This window comes from Macaca mulatta, chromosome 10 (assembly GCF_049350105.2).
Source record: "Macaca mulatta isolate MMU2019108-1 chromosome 10, T2T-MMU8v2.0, whole genome shotgun sequence".
Lineage (NCBI taxonomy): Eukaryota > Metazoa > Chordata > Mammalia > Primates > Cercopithecidae > Macaca > Macaca mulatta.
Window position 1 is genome coordinate 20,379,829 of NC_133415.1, and position 24,825 is coordinate 20,404,653.

Sequence of the window (24,825 nt, forward strand, 5' to 3'; positions counted from 1 at the left end):
TCACAGGCTGTGTCCAGAGTCTCAACCTGTGCCTGGTACATAGTAGACTCAGTAACTACTTGTTTTTGAATGAACACAGAATACTCTGGAGCTAGGCACAGCCCGCCCCATTCTCCTGGCATAGAGAGCCACAGAGAGGCCCCTGGGTAAGGCTGGGAGTGCCAGCTCTATGGGGCAGAGGGAAGGCACCCTTCAGGCCACTGGGGAAGGAAGGCCTGAAGCTGGGAGGCTGTGGGAGATCCAAGAGTCTCCCAGGCCCCAGAGAGGCCCTCCCCACACGCCAGGGGAAGTTGAAGCTGGCTTCTCTCTGGATCTGCTGGGTGAGCCACTCCTCTTCTTGGGCCTTACTCCACACCTCTCAACTATGGGATGAGAAGCCCCACCCTGCCTGTCTCCCCAGGGAGGGGCAGGGGTAGTGAGCTTCAGGTGAAGTCATGTCTGGGAAAACATGAATGGGAAAGGGCAGGGCACATGGGGTTAGGGGGTTTGCCCTCTGTGTTCCTGGGCCTGGGGTCACGGTGTGGAGGGGACAGAGCAGAGAAAGGAAGAAGAGAGAAGAATTAGGAGAGAGGGAGAGGTGGAAACACAGAAGGAGAGAGGGAGAGAGACCCAGACACAGACACACGGACACACAGAGAGGGAAACAAAAGACAGAGGAAAAAATGAGAGACAGAGAGGAAGGAAATGAGAGCTAGAGGAGGCGGTGAGGGGAAAAAAGGAGAGAAACCAAAAGACAATGAAACAGAAAGAGGAAAACTGAGAGATGGGGGAGGAAATGAGGGAGGGAAAGAGAGAAATTAAGAAAGCAATGTGAAAGACTGGGTGCGGTGGCTCATTCCTGTAATCCCAGCACTTTGGGAGGCCGAGGCGGGCGGATCACAAAGTCAGGAGTTCAAGACCAGCCTGACCAACATGGTGAAACTCCATCTCTACTAAAAATACAAAAATTATCCAGGTGTGGTGGCAGGCGCCTGTAATCCCAGCTACTTGGGAGGCTGAGGCAGGAGAATCGCTTGAACCCAGGAGGCAGAGGTTGCAGTAAGCCAAGATTGAGCCCTTACACCCCAGCCTGGGTGACAGAGCATGACTCTGTCTCAGAAGAAAAAAAAAAAAAAAAAGCAATGGGTAAAAGAGGTAAAGAGAGAGAGAAGCACAGAGAGATACTCATAGAGATGGAAGGGCAGAAACATGAGAAAGAGAAATAGGGAGGTAAGAAGGCACAGAGAGAGAGAGAGGCGAGGGAGAATGAAGCAGAATGGGACAATGAAAAACTGTAAAGAGAGAAAGAGGAGAGAGAGACAGAAAAAAATGGAGAGAAAATCAGATGGAGAGTTAGAGAGGGAGACAGAAACATGGAGAGAACAGACTTGGAGGAGGTAGAAAAAAATGAGAATCAAAGCCAGAGAGAGAAAGAGACCAAGAGACAGAGGGATAGGAGAGAAGCCAAAAAGGAGACAATGCATGCTGGGGACGGATGGCGAGAGACAGGGATAGACGATCACACTGGGAGGAAGCTGGGAGGCTTCCTGGAAGGCAGGACCCCTCCTTCTCTCATGAACCCCCACCCCTACTCCCCATTGGCTCCTACTGCACCCTGCCCTACCCAGACAGGTGGAGAGCCAGAGAAAAGCCTCAGACCCCCTTCCATCTGCAGGACCCAGGCCTTCCTGTCTTGCTGGTTTGGGCCCTCTGCTCCGGGGCCTCTGAGGGACACCCAGGTGGCAGGCAGGATTCTGAGCCTGTCCTGTGGCTGACTGACATGTCTCTGGGTGGAGTCTGGACAGAAAGCTCAGTGACACCTTCCCTTAAGGCCTGGGCAAGCTCCAGCCTGCTGCTCTTTGGGACCCAGACTGGAAAAGACCTCAAAGGTCAACTCCATTGTACTTCTCACTGTACAGAGGGGGAAACTGAGTCCCAGAAAGGGACAGGGACAAGCCTGGAGTGACCCAGGCAGGTAGAGTCCTGGCCACTCTTCCCACAGTTGCCATCTAGCCCGAGCTCTCAGATATCACAGATGCTGTGGCTCCAAAATCTTGGGACTTGCTTTCTCCTGAGTAAATGGCTTCCTGACCAGGGGTATCCTGAGGCTTTAGTGATGGTGTTTTGGGCGCCAGGAACTGTGCTGGGAATCTAACCCAACATCCTGTGAAGTGACTACTGTGATTATGCCCATGATACAGATGAGGAAACTAAGACTCAGAGAAATGAAGATTTCCAAGCCTAGGGTCAGTGCGGAAACCCAAGCTGGAACTGTATGACCTCGAAAGCTGGGCTCCTGGTGTCACACCTCCCAGCTTCCCCAGGTGATGGGCAGGGAAGCGCTCGGCAATGTGGAAAAGGAGGCAGAGGTGGGTGGCAGTTCCTATGATGGGAGGAAGTCTCAGCATGATGGGTTTTCAAACATCAGAACTCTTTGCAGAGGGACTCACTTTTGTTCAGCTACATCCTTGCCCTCGGGGATCCCAAGTCTACCTTCTCTGCCACCAGTCGCTGTGCTCCACACCCCCTTTCTCAGCCTCTGGGGAGAAGGGGCTTGGCCCCTGGACTACCCCTAACTTCTTTCCCTTCTCTTCATTGTTCCTAGCTAGACCCTTTGAGCCACAGGCCCAGGCTGGTTCTGAAACTACAGAGATGGACCTGCCAATCCTGCAGCCCCCTTCCACCTCTGCCACACAGTGAGCTCCCCTTCCCCAGCTCTGCCTCTGGCTTTACCTCACTGGGGTCATCCCCTGGAAGAGACTCAGATGGAACCTGGGGCAGGGGGAGGTTGGGGAAGCAGCAGGCTAATGGGCAGATAGATGACAGACAAGTCACTGTCCTGGCCAGCCCTGACTCCCAGCCAGACCCCCAAGAACTACACTCCCATCCTCTAAGCCCTCCTCAGCTGAAGCCTGTCACCTGAGGTTTTCCCACCTTCACTGCGCCTCAGTTTCTTCATCTGCACTATGGGTGTAAGCACCCTGGCCTTACTAGATGGTTGGAAGCTGGGCTTTGGGACCCAGGAACAAGCCCTGGGTATAGCCCCTTCCTGATGGAGAGACTCCTGTCTCATGAGGCACACACGATGCCTGCTGTGTCCCCCAGGTGGCCGGCAATGGAGGTGGCCACAGACATATACCGTGGGCCACTCTCTGCCACTCTGGGGACCATAGTTCCTTCAAATCCAGAGCATCAGCCCTGCTCTATGCGGCTCTCAAGGCCTGTTCCCGCTGTGTCTCCCCCAGTTATCAGACCAGGAGGGTTGCTGCAAGGCTAGACCCATGCTTGGAGTCCTAGGAAGTGGGGAGCCCTGGGGCCCTGTCCCCTGAGTATGCCTTTCTAATAACCAGGACTTGGCAGGGGAGCACCTCAGGTGGCACTCCCTTTCCCAGAAGCCTTGGGAGCTCCCAGAGTGGTAGCTTCAGAGCCCCAGCCCTGCCCTCACCTCCTTCACCCAGCTCTGGCAGAGGCCCATGGCCCCCTGCCAACCTGATGGAGGTGGGTGTGGCAGCCACGACAGTGGTAAGGGTGACAAGGGTGGGTTCTAGGGGACTCCCCCAAGCTCCTGAACCCTTTTCCTTCCCTTCAAGGAGATGCGAAAGCCCCCACCTGGTCCCCATCCCACAGCTTAAGGCTTTGGCTCCCACAGTCCCCATCCAGGCAGGGCTGGCAGCAGGTGACTGGATGGCGCTGGGAAGGGCAGGCAGAATGGGGGCGTGGGCCCTGGCAAGTGCACTCCTCAGCCAATCAGCATCCTGCCCGGCCGGTAGATTCGGTTACAAGCCCAAGATCACCCCATACTCCAGCCTCTTTCCTCCTCCTCCAGCAGCTCCATTCATTGGTCCCGCTGCACCGGGCCTGCTGGGTTCCGCTTCCGTTCCACTGCTCAGCTGCCGCCTCGTGGGGCCACCAAGGGCAGGCATCCCAGGGGCTTTGTCTGACTGGACTGGGCCAGTGCAGAATGGGGGTTCTGGAAGGGCTGTTCGGGATGCTGGGCTTCCTGGGGGTGGCCCTGGGGGGCTCCCCTGCCCTCCACTGGTACAGGACCTCCTGCCACTTGACCGAGCCCGTCCCTGGCAACCCACTGGGGTCCCTGAGCTTCCTGGCCAAGGATGCTCAGGGACTGACCCTGATCCATGCCCGCTGGGATGCGCATAGGAGGCTGCAGGCATGTAGCTGGGAAGATGAGCCGGAGCTCACTGCAGCCTACGGTGCCCTCTGTTCTCATGACACTGCCCGGAGCTCCTTCATCCACGCCCCTGGACCTGAGCTGCAGAGAGCACTGGCCACTCTTCCGAGTCAGTGGGAGGCATGCCGAGGGCCTGAGGAGAGTCCAGCAGGGGCTAGGAAGAAGCGAGCAGCAGGGCAGAGTGGAGTCCCTGGTGGAGGGCACCAGCGAGAGAAGAGAGGATGGACCATGCCTGGCACACTGTGGTGTGGAGTTGGAGACTCTGCTGGGAACTCCTCAGAGCTGGGTGAGCCATAAGGGGTGTGTGGGCTGGGGGTTCTGATCAGGGAGGCAAGGTTTCTTTAGCCCCAGCCCTTACTCTCCTAGGCTGTGTGTCCGTGGGAGAGTGACTTGACCATGGTGAACCCCAATTTCCTTATCTATAAAGTGAGGGTAATCACAAATCTCCTCATGGGGTGCTTAAATGAGGTCATGGTTGGGGAAGGTCTTATTCAAACCTGGGAGTCCTCATTAAATACCATCCAAGGGACTGGGCAGACTGGGGGAGCATCCAGGCTCAACTGAGCCAAAAAGTCATTACCCTGGAGGAGGCTTCGTGGGCACGGGGTTCCCAGTGGAATGGATGCTGAGACCAAAGGCTGGCTTCAAATCCCAACTCAGCACATACAAGCTGAGCAAGTCACTTCCCCTCTCTGAGCCTGTTTCCTCACCTGTAAAGGTGATACCTCCTTTTCAGGGCTGGCTGTGAGCCTGGATATGGGAAGTGCCAGGCATGTGGAAAATGCTTAGTAAAGAGTGCTATTGCTTAGATGGTAATAAACATAGACGAATTTCTTACACTTTCAGTACAGATGTCTGTGCATTTGTGTGCAGGGTTGGGGGAGGACGTGGCACCTGAGTCAGAGCAGGTTGGCATCCTGGCAACACCTCCTTATGCCAATGAGAAAGGTTGCACCCTGCCTGTTTGCCATTTCGTCATACACACATTCATAATTTTGGATTTTATTTGGGGCGCGGGCTTGGGAACTCTGGAGGCAGACTCCAGTTCCCCCGAGGAAGACCTTTCCATGTATTTATGGGTGGCCTGCCTGGCATTTAGAGTTGCCCAACAGGGGCTGCAGCTTGGGTTCTCTTTTCCAACTTTGAAACTCTGAGAGTCCCACAGAAGGGAGAGTGACTGGTCTGAGGACCCCCATGGCATTTGTGTCAGGGCTGGGATGAGAACCAGGTCTCTACCCTCTTGCTACCAGGGGAGCATAGCTGGTGCGTGATGCTTAGGACCCTGCTGAGCTGGTGCCCCCTCCCCTCCCTGCAGGGGTCTTCCAGGGACCTGATCTCTGTTGCCGGGAACATGACCGCTGCCCACAGAACATCTCACCCTTGCAGTACAACTATGGCATCCGAAACTACCGATTCCACACCATCTCCCACTGTGACTGTGACACCAGGTTGGTGGCAGGCAGCGAGGGCACAGAGCTCAGGGACAGGGCAGAGTTACCCAGTCCCTGGGTAACTAGACATTGGGATTGCAGAGGATCTTAAAGGTCAGCCAGCTTGGACCCCACAGTGCAGGTAGGAAAGCTGAGGCCAGAGAGAAGGGACGCTTGGACCCCAAACCACCCAGCTGGTAGTGGCAGGGTGGGCTGGGGGAGGAGTCAGACAGCCCTCCATGCCCCACGGTCCTGAGTATCTGCTCTGGGCAGGTTCCAGCAATGCCTGCAGAACCAGCGCGACTCCATCTCCGACATCGTGGGCGTGGCCTTCTTCAACGTGCTGGAGATCCCCTGCTTTGTGCTGGAGGAGCAGGAGGCGTGTGTGGCGTGGTACTGGTGGGGCGGGTATGTGGCCACCCCCTTGAGTCCCTTTCCAGACAGAGAGGGATCCCAGGCTCCAAACCTGGTGAGGGAGATCTATCTGTCTGTCTGTCTTCCAGGGAATGATGTCCCATTCTGTATGTCCTCTCCTGAGGGCCCGGGATGCAGACCCTTCTTGGGTGTCCCCCACAACCCAGTGGGATGGGGAATGGGACCGGCAGGGGATTGGTCTCCGTGGAGATGACCCTGGGGGCTTCTGGGAGGAGGGATTTCTAGTCACCAATTGCCACCAACTGCCATCCCCCAGGTGTAGGACATATGGCACAGTGCCCCTCGCTCGCCTTCAGCCCAGGACCTTCTACAATGCCTCCTGGAGTTCCTGGGCCACCTCCCCAACTCCCAGCTCCCAGAGCCCAGCCCCTCCCAAGCCTCGACAGAAGCAGCACCTTCAGAAGTGGCCACCACAGCAGAAAGGGTCCAAGCGCCCCAGCAAAGCCAACACCACAGTCCTCCAGGACCCTATGGTCTCTCCCAGGCTTGATGTGGCCCCCACAGGCCTCCAGGGCCCACAGGGTGGCCTAAAACCTCAGGGTGAGCTCAGAACCTAAGCTTGGGGGTTCCTGACTTGAGGGGGTATCCCTGCCTCTGTTCGGGGGTAGCCATGTGTTGCCTCTTTTCCTGCCCCAGTTTCCTCCTGGGATCTCCCAACCTCTCCCATCAAATCGCACTGCAGCACTGGATTTTCATAATCCACAAATGTGACCACATCACGCCCCACTGTGCACCCACCACCACTCCTCATCTCGGCCAATGATGTCCCGACACCCGGAGGCCCTCAAGCCTTGGCCCCGCAGACCCTACCCCCAGTCAAAACTCTAGTTTCATGAACTTCACTTGGTTCCTCAAAAGCACGAGGCTCTCCTACCACGAGGCCTTTGCACATGCTGTTCCTCCTCTCCTCCTCTTCTCTCCCAGCCTCAGTTTAGCAGCCTCTGCCTCCTGGAAGCCTTTCTTGACTAACATCAGTATTCTGGGCGTCCCCCATGGCAGTACTACTGTTTGGGGACTTGGCGTTAGGGAGGCACTCCCACAAGGGCAGCACACTGAGGGCACAGAGTCTCTCAGAAGGCATGAAATGGAAGGAGGCTGTGTGTGTGACTGAGCACATGTGCTGGCGTTTCTCCTGGATGGCGCAGGCATTGGTGGGGCCTCCCTGGTGGACTGGGCTCCCATCAACACCACACCCACCCCTCAGGTGCCCGCCGGGTCTGCCGCAGCTTCCGCCGCCACCTGGACCAGTGTGAGCACCAGATTGGACCCCAGGAAATCAAGTTCCAGCTGCTCAACAGCGCCCAAGAGCCCCTCTTCCACTGCAACTGCACGCGCCGGTGAGGCCCCTTTGAACCCCTGTGGGGTGGGCTGCCTGCTGCCAGGCATGGGAAGGGGCCCCTGGCTGGCAAGGCCCTACCCCGGCCTGAGCCTGCCTCTGTTCTCAGTCTGGCACGCTTCCTGAGGCTCCACAGCCCATCCGAGGTTACCAACATGCTTTGGGAGCTGCTGGGCACAACCTGCTTCAAGCTGGCCCCTCCACTGGACTGTGTGGAAGGCAAAGAGTAAGTGATGTCAGAGCCAGGAGGGATGGGGGGCTTTTCTCAAGGGATAGGTTGCCTGTACCCACTTTGGGTGTTTGGGCCAAGGGGGTAAGGGAAGGGATCGGGAGACCTCTGAGCTCCCATCCATAGCCTCATCCCTCTACCCCCTGCTGCCCCAGGTCCAGCGCTGCAGTTGGCCTCTGTGGGTTGCATCTTGGCTATGTCATTTGATTCCCACGTGACCTTGGCAATTGGTTCACCTTTCCAAGTTTTCACGTCTTTGTCTGTAAAATGGTCGTAGGAACCAAGGAAATGGCAGGATGCACGTAGGTCAATCCCTGCCTGGCACACAGCAAAATGTGTACTTAACTCACTCCTAATCCACAATCTCATTTGGTCTTGAACTCCTGGACTCAAGCGATCCTCCCACCTCAGCCTCCTAAAGTGCCGGGGTTACAGGCGTGAGCCACGGTGCCCTGCTTTCATTTGGATTCTGATTCTCAAAGCCAGTTCCTTCTTAACTTTCCTATTTCATAGATGAGGAAACTGAGGCTTCTGGCTCAGGTTTCCACAGCCAGCTAGTGGCAGATCCCAGGCCTCCAGGTACCAGCGTGGTTTATTATACCCTTTCTCCGTGAAACTCACCCCTCTCTGCCTTGCTGGTGACTCTGGCTCCAGCCCTCTCTCTCTCTGGGCCTCAGCCCCCCTGTCTGCAGAGTAGGGTGGGATCCTTGTCAGCCCTGATCATCTGCCCCACTTTTCTCTCCTTACAGCTGTTCCAGAGACCCTAGGGCCATCAAGGTGTCAGCCCGGCACTTGCGGAGGCTTCAGCAGAGGCTACGCCAGCTCCAGCATAAAGGCACAGACGAGAGGCAGGCATGGCCTTCCGGGCCCCTGAGAGGCCCCGTGTCATTCTACAACCAGTGCCTGCAGCTAACCCAGGCAGCCAGGAGACCCAACGGGCAGCAGAAATCCTGGAGCCAGTGACCTCAGTTTCAGCTTTCCTGGGTACCAGCCTGGACCTTGCCCGTGGCTTTGCCAGGCGCTAGGAATCTCAGCCTTCCTTCCATAGGTTAGACTGAAGCATGGCAGAGGCTGTTGTGGACAATCAAGAGGCTGAATGAGGGGATCTCAAGGCCCAAATGCTGGAGCACATTATGACACAACTCTTCTCTGCCTGGATGTGGTGTTCAGGAAGCTCATTCAGATGCCCTAGGCTTTGGTGACTGCTGCAATGTGAAGTTCCCATACAGATGGGAATGGGGAAAGGGTAACTTATTGCAGCAGACCCAGGCACTACCAGGAGGAGGTACATGTATGTCCATGTTGCAAAAATAATACATGCCTCAAAAACCTGCCTAGGGGAGCCCCAGTGCCTGGGTGCTGTGGCCTGGGGTAGCAGATGGGAAGTTAGGATGTCACAGAAATGTCTGTGTCTGAATCCAGAATCGGGGTGGGTGTTGGAGAGGGCTTTCAGCTCCCTCCTTCCAGGGGGGCCCCTTCTTTTAACAGCTGCTGCGCCCTTCCTGGCGCAGCCCTAAACCTAAATTCAAATCTCCTCCATGCCCTTGAGCAAAGGACCTCCCTCTTGTACTCTAAGCCTTAGTTTCCTCCCCTGAAAAAAGGGGGTGTCTAAACAGGATCTACCTCATAGGGTTGTTGAGGACTAAGTGAACCAATACATATACAGTGCTTAGCACTTAGTAAGTATTCCCTCCCCGCGACACCTGGCTGAACTATGGTTTGTTGTCTGATCTTGAGAGGTTGATATAACCTCTTAAAAGCCTCAGTTTGCTTACCTGTGAAATAGGTCTAAGAACAGCACTGATCCCACAGGGTTGCAGTGCAAACTAAAGGAGATGGCATGTGTAATATATACAACTGGTGCCTGGTAAATATCGATTCTGTCATTCCCTCACCTCTTTAGTCCCTGCCTCTGTCTACCCCCATCCCAAGACTACTAACAAGTAGGAAAGAGCCGAGAGTGAGGCTGGAGAATTTAATTCCTAACGGATGACCTCCAGGATTGGGAAATCTGCCAGAGCTCCCCCATTATCCCAGATGGGGGCCTGGGCGGGGCTTTGCTGATTGTCACAGTTGAGGTGCCAGGACTGAGCTTTGGGGGACCCCAGTTGTCCACCCCTGGCCAGGATAGAGAGGCAGGTGCAGATACAGCTAGAGGAGCAGCAGGAGAGAGGCAGGTGGGCTTGCAAAAGATTGAGGCAGAACGGTGGTCACCTTGGCCCATCTGCCTGCCCCACCCTCAGGGCCCCAGGCCCCCTTCCTCCAGCCCCAGATGACCCTGAGGACTGGGAGACAGGCTGTTGGGGGCCAAGACCTCCCGATCAGGTCCCCAGGAGCCACCACCACCAGGGTCTACAGTCTCTAGGCGCAAAGCGGGCAGCAGGCCCAGGCTTCGAGGCACAGCTGGTGGGAAGGCCCAGGGGCCAGGCAACCCAGAGGGCCCCTCTTCACTACTGCCCCGGCTGCTGCCATGACTGCTCCTGTCAGGAGCCACCCGGGATAGGCGGCGGCTCTGGGGTGAGGGGCTACGGCTGGCACCACGGCGTTCACGGGATGAGGGCCGTAGGGCAAGACCAGGGAACCTGGTCAGTCCCGGGCTGCGGCTGCGGTGTCGCTTGGACTTGCCAGGACTGGGGCTGCGGGATTTGGGTGCAAGGAGCTCCAGCGTGCTGTCATCCTCTCCCTCTGAGCTGGTGCCTGAGCTGTCTGTGCTGCTGCTGGCCAACTCCGAGGAAGGCAGCGAGATCTGGGGGAAATGCTGGTCACTGGGGCACCCTGCTCCCCAACCCAGCCACTGAGGCCTGACCTCCCGAGATCTACCTCTCTTGTTGGCAGATCTTGGGAGGTCAGTTTATTTGTCTGAGCTCAAGGAGCAGAAGGTAAGGGCTGTGGCATTTGACAAAAGTCTTTAGGCACCCCCAGCCCAGCAGTCTGGCCTACTTACCTGGAAGGGTTCAGTGACGCCGATGAGGATGCTGTGGTTGTGGCTGTAGTAGCCCAGGATGAAGTCTCCGTGGCCCTTGGGCAGTGATTCCTCACTGAATGTTACCTGGTGGGCCCAGGGGTATAAGCCTAAGTTGGGGGTCAGGGAGGCCACCTGAGAGACCCCAAGGCGAGTCCTGAGGTCCCAAAGGCAACAGGGACTTCCCCTGACTCTTGCTCCTTTTAAGTACCTGGTAGGTATTCCCGTCCACATCTTCATGTTTGGCCCAGACATAAGCCACATAGTCCTTGCAATGGCGGAAACCCACCTGGGGGATCAGTGTTGTGGAATCAGTGTTGTGACCCTATAATGTCTGATCCCAGCAGTCTCCCAGTGTGGCATCAAGATTTGGACAAGCCAGTGACCCCACCATGCTGTTCAGCCGCTCCTCCAGGCCCCTTGCTTCCCTGAGTCGCTGATCGCCACTGCCCCTCTCACCCGGTACAAGCCGATCCAGTCCCAGGAGCTGCGGGCGAACACTGTTTCCATGCGGTACCTCACCACCGCCTGCTCGGGCCGCACCCACTCATCTGCCACCTCCAGCCGCACCAGTGGCATGTCGTCCCTGAAGGCAAACTGTCCAGGCAAGGCAGGGGCAGGGGCCACATCAGGGGAGACCCTCTAGTATCCCACACACTGAGGGCTGTTGGGTCTTAGCACAAATTGCCTGAGACAAAGGGCCACTTTACAGACTGGGAAACTGAGGCAGAACAGGTCTAGTATAAATACCAAGCCCTGTGCTGCCTCCCAGCCCAGGGCTCCTTCTGCCCACAGCCTCCTTAGGGAGTGAGTGAGAACACAGCTTTGAAGCTGGTAGATCCTGGATTTGGCTCTGGCTCTGCGTTGACAGGCTGGGTGAGTTCCTCAGCCTCTCTGAATGCTAGGGCCCTCATCTGTAAACTCAGAGACTCTTTTTTTTTTTTCTTTTTCTGAGACGGAGTCTGGCTCTGTCACCCAGGCTGGAGTGCAGTGGTGTGATCTCGGCTCACTGCAATCCCTTCAAGTGATTCTCCTGTCTCAGCCTCCCTAGTAGCTTGGACTACAGGCACCGCCACCATGCCTGGTTAATTTTCATATTTTTAGTAGAGGTGGGGTTTCACTGTGTTGGCCAGGCTGTTCTTGAACTCCTGACCTCAAATGATCCACCCACCTCAGCCTCCCGAAGTGCTGGGATTATAGGCATGGGCCACCGTGCCCGGCCAAACTCAGAGACTCTTATTTTACTCTTGGAGTTGTTCAGCAGATTCAGTGAGATACCATTTGCAAAGCATCCCATAAATTTCCCAGTATACCAGTAAGTGTTCAATAAATGATTTATCTCTATACTAGCAAGGAAGACCAGTAAAATCCTATGATGCACTAGGTATTTGGGGTAAGCTGAATATTCCTGAGCAGGCAAGAAGAGCTCTGAGTGGGAGGACGGAGACCTCAGTCCACTTCCAGGCTCTACCACTAACTCGCTATGTGACCTCAGGGCAGGCTCTAACCATCCCAAGGTTCAGTTTCTCCAACTGAGTCTAAGTACTAAGTGGCTACTATTACCTTGTCGTCAGTCCATGAAGGAAAGTTATAACCATGAATATCCTTTCCCCAAGGTCAACCCAGACCCACCAGGGGTACCACCTGAATGGGTGGAGCTGCTGAGGTGGCAGGCTGCCAGGATATTGGCCCCACCTCTGTCCCTCAGGGAAGGGCTCAGTTGGTGCCAATTCCAGATCTTTGTCTGATCCCCTGTTTACCTAGTTTCAGGTTTCCCTCCCTCAGCTTCCGAGCCAAGCTGTTCCAGAAGTAACTGGCACATTCTTTCCCTGTTCCTGTGTTCCTAACAGCAGGGGCAGGCAAGGGTAGACCTTTGAAAAAGCCCTCCAAGGACTTGCAGCGTCAAAACCCCTACTGAGCCCTATTCTGACTGCATTGCCTTGGGTAAAAGATTTAAGTTCTCTGAGCCTCAGTTTCCCTCATCAGTAAAACAGAGAGGAGAACTGGGACATCTCAGGGCCTACTGAGGCATTCAAAGGGATGACATATGTAAAGTACACGACATAGGCCTGGCATGTAGTAGGTACTCATTCAATGGTAATTTTTTTTTTTTTTTTTTTTGAGATGGAGTCTTGCTTTGTCACCCAGGCTGGAGTGCAGTGGCACAGTCTCAGCTCACTGCAACCTCCGCCTCCCGGGTCCTCGCCATTTTCCTGCCCAGCCTCCCAAGTAACTGAGACTATAGGTGTCCGCCACCATGCCCAGCTAATTTTTTTTGTATTTTTAGTAGAGACAGGGTTTCACTATGTTGGCCAGGCTGGTCTGGAACTCCTGACCTAGTGATCCATCTGCCTTAGCCTCCCAAAGTGCTGGGATTACAGGCGTGAGCCACTGCACCTGGCTGGGAAATGTTTTTAAAGGGACACAGTCCTGGAGGAGGTGGGAAGGACACGGTGGGGTTCAAAAGAAGTGATTTTCCAGGCGAGGTCCCTGATTGTGGGTTAAATCTTCATGCCCGACCCTTTTGCCAGAGGTCATGGCAGGCCAAGCGTGGGGATATTTCCATTCCTAGCTAAAGATATCGGCCAATGTCCCACTGACTGGCCATGTGACAAAGTTACCAGGAAAAACATTTTCTGGCCTACCGGGCTCCCTCTTATCAGATCAAGAGACTCGAAGAGCCCAGAGTTGGGTTTCAGGGCTGAAAAGATGGGATCTACCCTGCCCTGCCACTGCAGAGCCTGTATATGGTTTGGGGCATGTGCCTACCCCACGAAGAGCCTCAGATCCCACCAGAGAAAAAAAGAGAGTTGGACTACATGGTCTCACAGGTCTGGTTCTGAGATTCTAGAATTTCCCCTTTTGATGTCAGCAACCAGGAACCTCAATCCTAAATACAATACTAAATTATAGTAACTACTTAGAGTTTAGCTTTGTATTTTTTTATATCTTTGCTCTCCCTCCCCATCACTACACATTCTCATAATGCTTGGCATATGGTAAGACAGTAAGTACTCAGTAAATAATGAATGAATGAATATGAATGAATGTTACATGGAGTTTGATTTTGCTGGTCTTATTATATATGCGAATTTTTATATCTTATTTGTTATTTTTAAGACACTAGTAGTGAAAACTACGATGTATATGTGATTTTTTTTTTTCTTTTTTTTTTTTTTTTTTGAGACGGAGTCTCGCTCTGTCGCCCAGGCTGGAGTGCAGTGGCCGGATCTCAGCTCACTGCAAGCTCCGCCTCCCGGGTTCACGCCATTCTCCTGTCTCAGCCTCCTGAGTAGCTGGGACAACAGGTGCCTGCCACCGCACCTGGCTAATTTTGCCTAGGTTGAAGTGTAGTGGTATGATCACAGCTCACAGCAGCCTAGATATTCCAAGCTCCAGTGATCTTCCCACCTCAGCCTCATAAATAGCTGGGAATACAGGTGTGCACCACCTAGCTAAATTTTATTTTTTCCCTGAGACACAGTCTTGCTCATGTCACCCAGGTTGGATTGCACTGGCACGATACTGGCTCACTGCAACCTCTGCCTCCCAGGTTCAAGTGATTCTTGTGCCTCAGCCTCCCAAGCAACCGGGATTACAGGCATGCACCACCACGCCCGGCTAATTTTTGTATTTTTAGTAGAGATGGGTTTCACCATGTTGGCCAGGCTGTTCGCAAACTCCTGGCCTCATGTGATCAGCTCACATCGGCCTTCCAAAGTGCTGGGATTACAGGCGTGAGCCACCATGCCCGGCCTTTTTTTGATTTTTTTTTTTTAGAGATGTCTCATTGTCTTGCCCAGGCCAGTCTTGAACTCCTGAGCTCAAGCAATCCTTCTATCTCAGCCTCCCAAAGTGTTGAGATTACAGGTGTGAGCCACTGTGCCAGCCTGTAAGTGAATTTTAAGATAAATTGCTCTAAACCTTTCTCAGAAGACAGGAGTTAGAGATTAGTAGAAAAGGCATGGGCTCTAAGGCTGGGTGTGGTGGCTCACACCTTGTAATCTCAGCTCTTTGGGAGCCAAGGTGGGCGGATCACCTGAGGTCAGGAGTTCGAGACCAGCCTGGCCAACATGGCAAAAACCCATCTTTACTAAATACAAAAATTAGCCAGGCGTGGTGGCAGGCACCTGTAATCCCAGTTACTCAGGAGGCTGAGGCAGGAGAATCACTTGAACCCAGGAGGTAGAGGTTGCAGTGAGCCAAGACCACACCACTGTACTCCAGCCTGGGCGACAGAGTGAGACTCCATTTAAAAAAAAAAAAAAAAAAAAATAAGGCGCCGGGCGCAGTGGCTCATGTCTGTAATCATAACACTTTGGGAGGCTGAGGTGGATCACCTGAGGTCAGGAGTTCAAGACCAGCCTGGCCAATTTGGTGAAACCTTGTCTCTATTACAATACAAAAATCAGCTGGGCATGACGGCAGGTGCCTGTAATCCCAGCTACTTGGGAGGCTGAGACGGCAGAATCGCTTAGACCCAGGAGATGGTGGTTGCAGTGTGCTGAGATTGTGCCACTGCACTCCAACCTGGGGTGGCTGAGCAAGACTCCATCTCAAAAAAAAAAAAAGTTGGCTGGGCACGGTAGCTCACGCCTGTAATCCCAGCACTTTGGGAGGCCGAGGTGGGTGGATCACGAGATCAGGAGTTCAAGACCAGCCTGGCCAACATGGCGAAACCCTGTCTCTACTAAAAATACAAAAATTGGCTGGGCATGGTGGCGGGTGATGTAATCCCAGCTACTCGGGAGGCTGAGGCAGGAGAATCACTTGAACCCGGGAGGTGGAGCTTGCAGTGAGCCAAGATTGTGCCACTGTACTCCAGCCTGGGTGACAGAGCGAGACTCTGTCTCAAAAAAAAAAAAGTAAAGAAAAGAAAAGGCATGGACTCTGAAACCACACTCACTTGGATTCAAATCCTAACTGTTTCTCTTACTAGCTGTGTGACCCTGGGCAAGTGATGCCATGTGTCTGAGCCTCAGCTTCCTCATCTGAAAATGGAGATCGCAACCCCATTCCCACTCTGTTACAACAAATGGATGCTGCTGAGGGCAGGTACAAGGGGTTATACAAAGGGTAATGGTGAGGGGCAGTGGTGTGCCAAGTTGGGTCTGGGGATATTATGCAGGGAAGATGAGGCCAGAACTCACCTGCAGGAGGAACTGGGCAGCCACAGGCTTATGGTCGCTGACTGTGTATTCCATGTGGCTGCGGTAGCTGTGCTGCGTCACCTGGAGTCGGTGGCTCTTCCGTCCTGAGGGGCTGGGACCCCCACCTGGAGCCTTGACCTTCCACAGGATACGGTCTGTCCAAGCTGGCTTCCGTTTCTTGGCACTGCAGTGAGCAGGGGTACCCCAAGTTTCAGGGGCTGGGGATCAAGGCACAACCCTCCACCTTGCCTCCTGCCCCTCTTCCCAAAGTCTCCCTTTTTGAGAAGACCTCAGCTCACTTCCCCATCCCTCCTCGGACTGAGCTCACCTGGTGTCGTATTTGTTGGTACCCACATCAAACTTGAAGGTGGGAGCGAAGTTGAGGGGCCCCTCCTGAAAGCCCTTCAGAATGGGCCAGGTGTTCTTGGCCATGTTGAGCTGTGGGGGGTCCAGGAGAGCAGATTGGACAACAGCTTGGGCTCTGCTGTGCCGAGGAGGGGTGGGGTAGGTGAGGACAGGGACCATAGCCTAAGGTACAGGCATGTCCTGGGACATGCTCTGGCAACCCGAAGGCTGCCAGGTGCATGGTCACGCCACCCTTGTTACCCTAGGGAGGCAGGGTCGGGTGGCTCATGGGCGGGGCTTAGCTCTGTGTGCTTCTGGGGACAAGGACCCCACCTGGTCCTTCTCCCAGAGCTGATGGAGCTGGTCACTGTCGATGGCAAACTTGACAAAGTGCAGGTCGTAGCTCTCAATGCGGAAGTTCAGGTCCCCAAACCAGAATACGAGGCTGTTTGGGGTGGGGGATGGTGGAGAAGTGGGGGGCAGTGGGGGGTGTCAACGGGTCCATGGGGGATAAGGGCTCAGCCCAGATCTTTCCAGGCCCCATCCAACCCGAGGGGATGTAGTGAGTGGGTGATTAGTGCCAGAGCCTCCAGCCTGCTAAAGAGCAGAGGAAGATCGGGGCACCCGTCTACAGGAAATTAGGTTCTGACCTTCAGCAAGGCCCTGCCCCTCAGCAAAGCTCCACCCCATAGGCTCCGCCCCTCCCCAGCCAACTGTTCTCTGCTTTCATGTTCCTACAAGTAGTCTGGGTGGGCACTCACCCCCATAGGCCCCGCCTCTCTCCATAAGCCCCACCTAAGCTGGTACAAAAACCCCCATCACTAGCCCCACCCAAGCTCCATTTGGCCCCACCCCAGCCCATACTCATGATCCAGGATGCCCTGTGCGCCTGGCCCTTGGAACTGCTGGAGGCTGAGGATGGTCTGGAAGTTGTCCTTGCGCTGCTCCGCCTTGTCCATATGTGCGGGCAAGTGGCAGTTCAGGAAGCAGAGCATGTGCCCGAAGGCTGCCAGGCGCACGCTCACGCCACCCTTGTTACCCTAGGGAGGCAGGGTAGGGTGGCTCATGGGCGGGGCTTAGGCCAGGAGGTGAGGTGGGGGGAGGTTGGGGGGGGTGTCGAGAGGAGATGTGGGTGGAAGGTGGGTGGGTCCTAGGGAAATGAGGGACAACACTGGGATACTAGAGGAATAGGATGAGGTATTGGGCGGTTCATGGGGAGGGGTGGGCCGCAGGGTAAAGGGTGGAGGATGGGAAGGGGACCTTTCTGGTGTATGGGGCCAGGGGACTAATCTAAGGCCCCCGTCATGTCCCATCCCCTTCTGGGACAGCTCGAAGGCTCACCCAGTAGCCGCCCAGGCCAGTGCGCGTGCAGTCGGTCTGCACGTCTCGCAGGAAAGGCAGGTGGTAGTACTTGGCGAACAGCAGCAGGATGACACCCTGCATCCTCACCGAACTCACCTGCAGTGGGAGGCCACGCGGCTGGGGGACAGAACACGACTCCCCCGCCCTCGCGCCCACCTTCAGGTCTGCTCCTCCACCCACCCATGTCACGGACCCGGCCACAGAGGCCCAGCGGGCCCCACAGTGAGCCAGGGTACAGCTGGAGCCAGGAATTCAGCAGGGTCTCTGCCGTCCAGGGGGTGAGGGGTGCGTTACCAGCACGAAGTTGAAGGGCGCCAGCGCATCCATGAACAGCTCACTCCACTGGTCCGTGAAGAGGGCGTCCTTGAGTCGCTTGTTGAGCATGGAGTTCACTTCCTGCAACCTGGAGGGATGGGGGCGGGGTGGCCATGGGATTAGAGAGGCACCCTGGAAGCCCCTGCCATGGGTGGAGAGCCTGGAAGGCCCGAGGGGCTCAGGAGGGGGTCCACATGCCCTGCCACCTCACCCTATGGCGATCATGTCTGCGCCACCGCTGTCGTCGCCACCGCCCAGGTGGAGGAGGGATGTGACATCGTCTGGGGGCATGGCGGTGCCCACGTTCCATGTGACCACAGTGATCCTGCAGGCAGGGGCATATGAGGGTGTAGTCCTGGCACCACTCCCTCACCCTCAAGCTTCCTTTCACAGGACTCCCTGGGGAACTAAATGGAGGCAGGTGTGGGCCAAAGCCCTAAGAAGGACCCACAGGAGACCCCGCATCTTGTCCCCCTGCCACATTCTCCCTGGGGAGGTCAACTGAGAGGTGGCAAGTTCCTTAGGAGGGGATGCTGTCTTCTGAGAGTTTCAGAGACAGGGAGCCCAGCAAGCCCCTCCCCAAAGACTCTTCCTCAGAGAGGGAAGCTGAAGTAGAGCAGGCCATCCCCCCTGGAAGAATGGCTAACCTCAGAGCTAAGCCCAGCCACCTTTCTTGGGAGAGGGCTCTCTCACCGGAAGCCGGGGTCGCTCCTGCAGGTGGGCTGAGCTGACCAAGGGGAGGATGACAGGGCGGACGTAGAAGAGGAGGTGGTGACTGGGACTGGGGCTTCTTGGGCCTGAAGGTTGGGGCTCAGGCACCTGCCAGGCCCTGTACTCTGGGTGCCAAGCCTTGGGAGGGCCATGTCAGGGGCTGGGGGAACACAGGGAGAGCGGTTGGGGGAGCGGCTTGGGGAACGGCTGGGTGATCGGGGTGGCTTGGGCAGAGGTGGGGGCACAGTCTGGCCTGAGGGGGCCCCAGGCCGGAAGGTGGGGGACAGAAGTCCAGGGGAGCGGTTGCCAGGCTCTGGAGGACCCTGGCCCTCATCCAAGGGCAAGGTCTGGGGTGGCCGTGGCAAAACAGGATCCTCAGGGCTGCTGTGGAGGGCCTCAGGCCGGGCTCGGAAGGAGGGGGAGAGCCGAGGGTCTGGGGAGGTTTGGATGGAGGGTGGGGAGCCTGTAGGACCAGATGTCTGAGGTGGAGGCTGGAGATGCCCCTCAGAAGCAGGGAGAGGTCTAGGGGCTGGGGCATCCCTCTTTCTAGCTGGTGTCTGTCCCACAGAGGCTGGGCCTGATGCCGTGGATGCTGGAGCCAGGGCCTGTTCCTGAGATGGAGACAGAACTGGACTGGGCACTGGGGAAGGGGTGGAGGGGAGTTCTGGGGGCTGCTCCTCAGAAGCCAGGGCTAGGCTCAGGCCAGAGGCTGCCAGTGTTGGCTTGGGTCCCACGGAGGCAGGTGGCTCCTGCTTCTGGTCTCTGGAGGTTGGGGCCAGACTGGGCCCCAGGGTGGCTGGGGGAGATCTTGGCCCCGCTGAGGGAGACATCACCAGCTGCCCCAGGGACGTCGGAGCCAGAACTGAGCCTGTGGTCGCTGGGGGAGGCTTTGGTCCAGCTGAGGCAGACATCACCAGCTGGCCCACAGATGTTGGGTGGGCAGGAGCTGTTTTCTGCCCTCCAGGGGTACACAGTGGAGCCAGGATTGGTCGGGGAGATGCCAGAGCCAGCCCCGGTCCTTCTGAGGAAGCTGACATAGCTGCCCGTGGCCCTACAGGTGCCAGAGCCAACCTTGGTTCCGAGGGTCCTAGGGCTGCGTTCTTCTTTGCTGGGAGCTGAAAACTTGAGTCCACCTTGTGGAGGACAAGTCAAAGATTCAGAGTGACCCTAACAAGGGCATTGGGCCCCAACTTCCATATAGACCCTGGCAGATTTCATCTAACTAAGAAAGGCACATCTTTCCAAGGAAGTTCTTCCTACTATCTCACCTCAATCTATTCTGCTGCGGGTCAACTTCTGTCTTGGAGGAGATAGGACACAAAACCCTAACCCCTCCTTTAAGTCTGAAACCTCTTTCACAGACGGGGAAACTAAGACCCTGACTCAAATGAGGCAGAGTGTGAACCTGAACCTGATGACTTGCCTTGCCTTCCTGGCTGGTACCCACATCCTGCCCATTCTGGGCAGCTTTCCTGGGCAACCCTCCCACTGCGGTCCCTGAAGCTCTCCCAGCCACGGCTACTGACCTGACATTCCAGGTCTGGGCACACTGGGGGCAGCCTGTTTCTTTTCTTTTTCTATTGCCAAAATATAGACCTATGGGTGCGGCCTGTTAAATACCCCCCCCTTCCTTCATGATGCCCAGAAACCCTCAGTTCTCCACCAGCCCCTAAACATCCAAATCCCTTGGTTACAGCCCTCTCTGTTCTCTTACTCATTCCCAGAGCTCCACTCAGGAGCAAGAGCTGGGAGCTGAGACTGGCTGTGTAGATTCAAAGCCCAGCTCTGGGTGACCTTACGCAAGTATCTCTCTGCCCAGGGCCTCAGTTTCTCTGTTGTAAAATGAAGGGATGGGGTCTAGGGACCCTGGCCACATTATATTCTGGGGAATTTTCGTCTCACATTGTCTGCATTTATGAACCCAACATTTGCTAGAATTCCATCCAGCCCCGTGGAAGAGTCCATCTTCACCAAGTGTGAATCTAGCATTCAGAGCAAGTCCAGGATTCTAAGTTGATCCTGGTGTCACATCTCTCTGTGCCCAGGTTGTGCCCTCTTACATCCTCCACTTTCTCCCTGACCTGAAAGGACAGGCAAGCAGGTATCCTTTTTGTGTCCGGCAGGTGGGAGGGGCGGGGAGTCACGGAGTCCCATAGCGACCTCTCCTCCTTCTCCATCTATTCTCTCTATGTCCCCTGTCTCCAGAAGACAGGATAAAGTGTCCTTTGCCAAGGAGGGCAGAAGAAGGTCTATACTTGCCCCAGGGTGGCCCTGGGTAGGGTAACAGGGCCCAGGGAAGCCTTGCCTCTGGAGACGCAGTTCTGTCTCTGTCCCGTATCCTCCTCAGTTCAGAGTACCTAAAACTCCATCTCCGCCTCCCTTCTCAAACTCAGCTCTTTGAGGCTGCATTTTAGGCACCCTCCTTGGCTCCAAGTGTCACACTGTGTGCCGGCTTCCCCCCAACTATCACACCGCCTCCAGCACTAACAACTTAGCCATCCCAGATGTCACAGTTTCAGTCTCCAGTGACAAGCCCCCTCATTTTGCATCGGCTCAGAGAGGAAAAGCAACTTGCCCAAGGTCACACAGCAAAGCTGGAGCTCAGCTGGGTCCTCTGATACCCAGTCCAGGACTCTCCCAAGGGGTTCTGGTGATGGCTAACTTCATCTGTCTCCGGGCATCCTGTCACTGCCCCTCAGCCCCCAGGGTGCTCTCTTTACCTAGCCCCTGCTCACCGAGCACAGGAAAGTATCAGCCCCTCAGTCAGCACCAGGGTGCCTGCAGTGTATGTTGGGGGGGGTGTGGAACCAGGGATCAGGAAAGTGGGGGGGACTGGGTCTCAGGGGTCTTACCTTGGAGGGTGCCCCAGTTTGGGCAACACCCTGGGGCATGGGCAGGGGACCCAGGCCTGCCCGGGTCCCTGGCCTCCTGCTGCCCCTGCTGCTCTGGCCCTCCATGTCTGCAGCCCCCAGCAGCCTGGGCTCCCTCGGGCTCCGGCTCCAGCTCTACCGCTCCCGGGAACCAGTGATGTCATCAGCCATTTCAACCTGCTGAGAATTTAAAGGCACAGGCTCCCACTTCCAGCCTGGAAGAGGCCAGAGCAAGGTGGCTACCCCCTGGAAATCCTTCAAACTGGTTGCTGAGGCTGGAACAGCCATGGGGTGGGGAGGGGAGAGTGTACCCATCTGCCTGGCCCAGGTCCCAACTGGTAGCATGAAGGAGGCTGTCTGTCTACCCCCACCTTTCTGCTGTAGGCCTCGCCAGCCCTTTGCTCCAGGGACGGGCATTAACACACCTGCGTTAAGGTAGGACAGGTGGTTCAGAGGTCAGCATCCTCTCCAGGGCCTCAGAGACAATTGAGTTCTTGCCCTGATCCTGTGACTTTCCTGAATCCCTGCCAGCTCAGAGCTTGCCCCGGCCCCCACCCTTGCCCCATTTTCAGGTCTTGGTGCCACCACCCCCCACCACTCCTACTGTCAGTCCCAGGCTCTAGCCTTCCCAACCCAGAACCAGACACTCAGGCTCCAGCCACTGCAGCCCTTTCCCACCTCAGGCCTCAGCACTAGCTCCTCCTCTTCTGCAGACACCTAGCTGCCCTCAGATGTCCCCACAGCCAGGCCTGACCCAGCTCGGGTTCTGTCAGTTTTCCTCTCTCCAGTATTCACTGGGTGTGGTTTGGGAGGGGAACTTGCTCAAGGTCACCTGTGGACTGAGAAGGTCTCCTGTGTTTCAGTGAGAAAACTTAGTGACCCTAAGACTAGCACCAGCCCTTTGGGGTATCTGGGGGAAGGGAACTTGGGTGGAGAAGGGCCCCGCAGTGGGGTAAGAGACTGGCAAGAGAGTTAAAAACAGGCCTGAGAACTGCTACAGCCAGGACCCAGCCCAAGGCATAGTCCCCAACAGGCCCACGGGAGTGTTTGTTAACCAACATGGAGCATCTGCATGGGCCTGTGCAGTCTCCTACACAAAGGCAGATGCCTCTCTTTCCTCTCCTGAAGGCACTTCCTACCTCTGCTTGACTGTCTGTAGGTCTAGTCTGTATTTTCAGGCCAGCATCTCTGCTGGAATTTGCAGGGGCAGAGACTCAGGCCATATTAGGGTGTTGGGGTAGAAAGGTCTTTGGACAGTGACGGTGGAGATAGTGACAGTGGTGACGGGGAAGGCGATTGTCGTGGTGGATGTGATGATGTATTTAATTATGATGATGGAAGTAGGGGGCTGGCAGTGGTGGTGGTGAAGGTGGTGGAGGTGATGGTGATGGCAAAGGTAGAGGTGATGATGGTACCAATACTGATAATGGTGTCGTGTTAATGAAAGACATAGTGTTGGAGTTGGAGGTGGCAGTCAGGGAGGATGTGAGAGTAGACCTGGTGGTGATGCTAAGGTTACCAGAAAAAGGAAGATTTGAACTCATCCTGTCTCATCCTCTGACTCCTATTTTACAAATAAGAAAATGGGAGCCCCTGAGCCGGGCCCGGTGGCTCATGCCGGTAATCCCAGCACTTTCGGAGGCTGAAGTGGGCAGACTACCTGAGGTCAGGAGTTCGAGACCAGCCTGGTCAACATGGCGAAACCCCATCTCCACTAAAAATACAAAAATGAGCTGGGTGTGGTGGTGTATGCCTGTAGTCCCAGTTACTTGGGAGGCTGAGACAGGAGAATTATTTGAACCTGGGAGGTGGAGGTTGCAATGAGCCGAGATCGCACCACTGCATTCCAGCCTGTGCGACAGAGTGAGGCCTATCTCAAAACAAGAACGAAAGAAAGAAAAAAGAAAAGAAAAAAGAAAAAGAAAATGGGAGCCCCCAAGACTACCCAGCTTCTGATGTAATCCTGGATGAAATGATGGGCAGATCCAGGCCTCTGGGACCAGTGCTAGGGCTCAGCCATCTAGGGCTGAGACAGGGGCATCGGTGCCCTTTGGAAGCCAGGCAAATGTCATGCAAATGTGTCTGCAGAGGGCTCCTCTGCCTCAGGAGGGCACCCCAGGATTTCCCACCACCCGCTCCCTGAGCTCAGACCTTGCAGGGCACTTTGTTTCTGGCCCTACCACTGACTTACTTGAGGAGGTCACTCTGATTCCCAATTTGTGTAAGGGAGATTAAAACAGCAGACACCTCCTAGGAGTGCTGGTGAAGATTCAACAGGATAATATATATGAAATGTTTAGCATAGAGCCTGGCACAGCAAGCTGTCCATAAAGGTGGCTGCTCTGTATTTATCATCATCATCATCATCACCATCGACTTCAGCCTGCCCATGTGGTGGATGCTGAAACTGAGGCTGAGAGTGGTTACTCTCCTGGGAGGACAAGGAAGGGGCTCTGAGATCTAAGCCTGGCCTTGTCAGGAGAAGGGGGTGGGGGGCGGACCCCAGCTGAAAAGGGAGTGAGTTGGAGCTATATTTGAGCTCCTGGTGTGATGACTAAGGAGGTTGATAACAGGCTCTGGGGCTCAGGGCGGCAGGCTGGGGGCCGCTGTCAGGGAGAACCGCCGTCAGGGAGAACCGCCCCCCTGGAGACGGCTGTCTCCGGAAGCCCTTTCTGGCTCCCTCCTTGCCCTCACTCTTGGTGGGGGAGGAGGGTGGGTGTACTGAGGCAGGGGCCAGGGCTCATCCAGCCCACTCCTGGAAACTCAGTGCTGTCCTTCAGGCTGCGTGGGTCAGGGATAGGAAGGGAGGATGCTAACGATAGACAGAGTATTCCAGTTACTCTCCATAGTAACCCTGTGAGGTTGGTAGTGAGGTCCCCATTGGACAGAGGAAGAAACCGAGGCCCAGGGATTACACAGCGAGTAGAGAGAGGACAGAGCATGGAGCTCCTAGAGAGGCAGTGGATAATTCTCCCCAACAGAGGAGCTGACTGTTGAACCCCTTCTTTGAAGGAGAGTCCGTGTTGCCAAATTGAAGAAGAGAAACGCCCTGGCTGGAAAGAAGAGAGAACAGCAGGTACAAAGCATGGATGGGGAAGGAAGGTTCTGGCTGTGAAAGGATGAGAAATTTGGACATGTGCCCTCCGGCCCTTTGGCTTGGAGTAAACATACCATGAGCAGGGAAGGGAGAGAAGTCTTTTTCCTCCTCCTCTTCCTCAGTTCACTTTCCAGGGGCACCCAAGGATGGCAATGGTACTGAGGGTCTGTCCTCCTTCCTTTCTCTCCCTGGTCACCCTGACCCAGGCCCACCAGGAGGGAGGTCGTGCTGTGGCTACCATCTGCGAAGGTGTAGAGGGTGATACAGGATATTGTGGGAAGGTGAAAGAGGGGGTTATCAGGGAGAGCTTCCCTGAGAAGGAAGTATACAGGGCACAAAAGAGCATTTTTTTCTCCCAAGACTTCACTCCAGGGTTTCTTGTTGGTAACAAGTGTCACATGTTATGTCCCCAGCA

The 24,825-nt window shown here is 55.6% G+C and overlaps 2 protein-coding genes across 21 annotated transcripts; one reads left to right on the forward strand and one right to left on the reverse strand.

The window, feature by feature from the left end:
* The first annotated feature begins 3,753 nt into the window (after nt 1-3,753).
* On the forward strand, nt 3,754-24,494 carry PLA2G3 (phospholipase A2 group III). Of its 5 annotated transcripts, none has more exons than XR_013399273.1 (10): nt 3,754-4,454; nt 5,484-5,616; nt 5,872-6,006; nt 6,290-6,573; nt 7,238-7,370; nt 7,479-7,595; nt 8,348-8,883; nt 10,905-11,165; nt 15,500-15,615; nt 24,326-24,494. XR_013399273.1 is itself a non-coding variant. In XM_001110828.5 (7 exons), exons 1-7 carry the CDS (start codon nt 3,941-3,943, stop codon nt 8,559-8,561), a joined length of 1,530 nt encoding a protein of 509 aa, XP_001110828.5. In that variant the 5' UTR covers nt 3,754-3,940; the 3' UTR covers nt 8,562-9,470. The 5 variants fall into 5 exon arrangements, 2 of the variants coding, with proteins under 2 accessions (XP_001110828.5, XP_077806107.1); XR_013399275.1 differs by having other exon boundaries at nt 3,760-4,454; nt 5,872-5,991; XR_013399274.1 differs by lacking the exon at nt 24,326-24,494 and having other exon boundaries at nt 8,348-8,582; nt 15,500-16,478.
* INPP5J (inositol polyphosphate-5-phosphatase J) lies at nt 9,560-21,450 on the reverse strand. Of its 16 annotated transcripts, none has more exons than XM_015150178.3 (14): nt 21,296-21,450; nt 19,515-19,576; nt 18,426-18,603; nt 17,944-18,057; nt 17,712-17,820; nt 17,397-17,513; nt 16,920-17,095; nt 16,389-16,500; nt 16,039-16,148; nt 15,711-15,894; nt 11,020-11,157; nt 10,772-10,849; nt 10,543-10,647; nt 9,560-10,344 (listed from the first exon to the last, which is right to left on the reverse strand). In XM_015150178.3, the coding sequence occupies exons 3-14, from the start codon at nt 18,593-18,595 to the stop codon at nt 9,838-9,840; spliced, it is 1,920 nt and encodes a 639-aa protein (XP_015005664.1). In that variant the 5' UTR covers nt 18,596-18,603; nt 19,515-19,576; nt 21,296-21,450; the 3' UTR covers nt 9,560-9,837. The 16 variants fall into 16 exon arrangements, with proteins under 16 accessions (XP_015005664.1, XP_077806081.1, XP_077806084.1 ...); XM_077949955.1 differs by adding an exon at nt 20,513-20,515 and having other exon boundaries at nt 18,426-19,576; XM_077949958.1 differs by lacking the exon at nt 19,515-19,576.
* Nucleotides 24,495-24,825: the final 331 nt, after the last annotated feature.

Coding starts and splice junctions, on each gene's coding strand:
- PLA2G3 (XM_001110828.5), top strand. CDS start 3,941: ATGGGGGTTCTGGAAGGGCTGTTCGGGATGCTGGGCTTCCTGGGGGTG. Junction 4,455..5,483: donor TGGGAACTCCTCAGAGCTGG/GTGAGCCATAAG, acceptor CCCTCCCTGCAG/GGGTCTTCCAGGGACCTGAT. Junction 5,617..5,871: donor CACTGTGACTGTGACACCAG/GTTGGTGGCAGG, acceptor TGCTCTGGGCAG/GTTCCAGCAATGCCTGCAGA.
- INPP5J (XM_077949955.1), bottom strand. CDS start 21,400: ATGGAGGGCCAGAGCAGCAGGGGCAGCAGGAGGCCAGGGACCCGGGCA. Junction 16,501..16,919: donor CAGGGCATCCTGGATCATGA/GTATGGGCTGGG, acceptor CACCCCAAACAG/CCTCGTATTCTGGTTTGGGG. Junction 11,158..15,710: donor CTGCCCAGTTCCTCCTGCAG/GTGAGTTCTGGC, acceptor TTGCCTGGACAG/TTTGCCTTCAGGGACGACAT.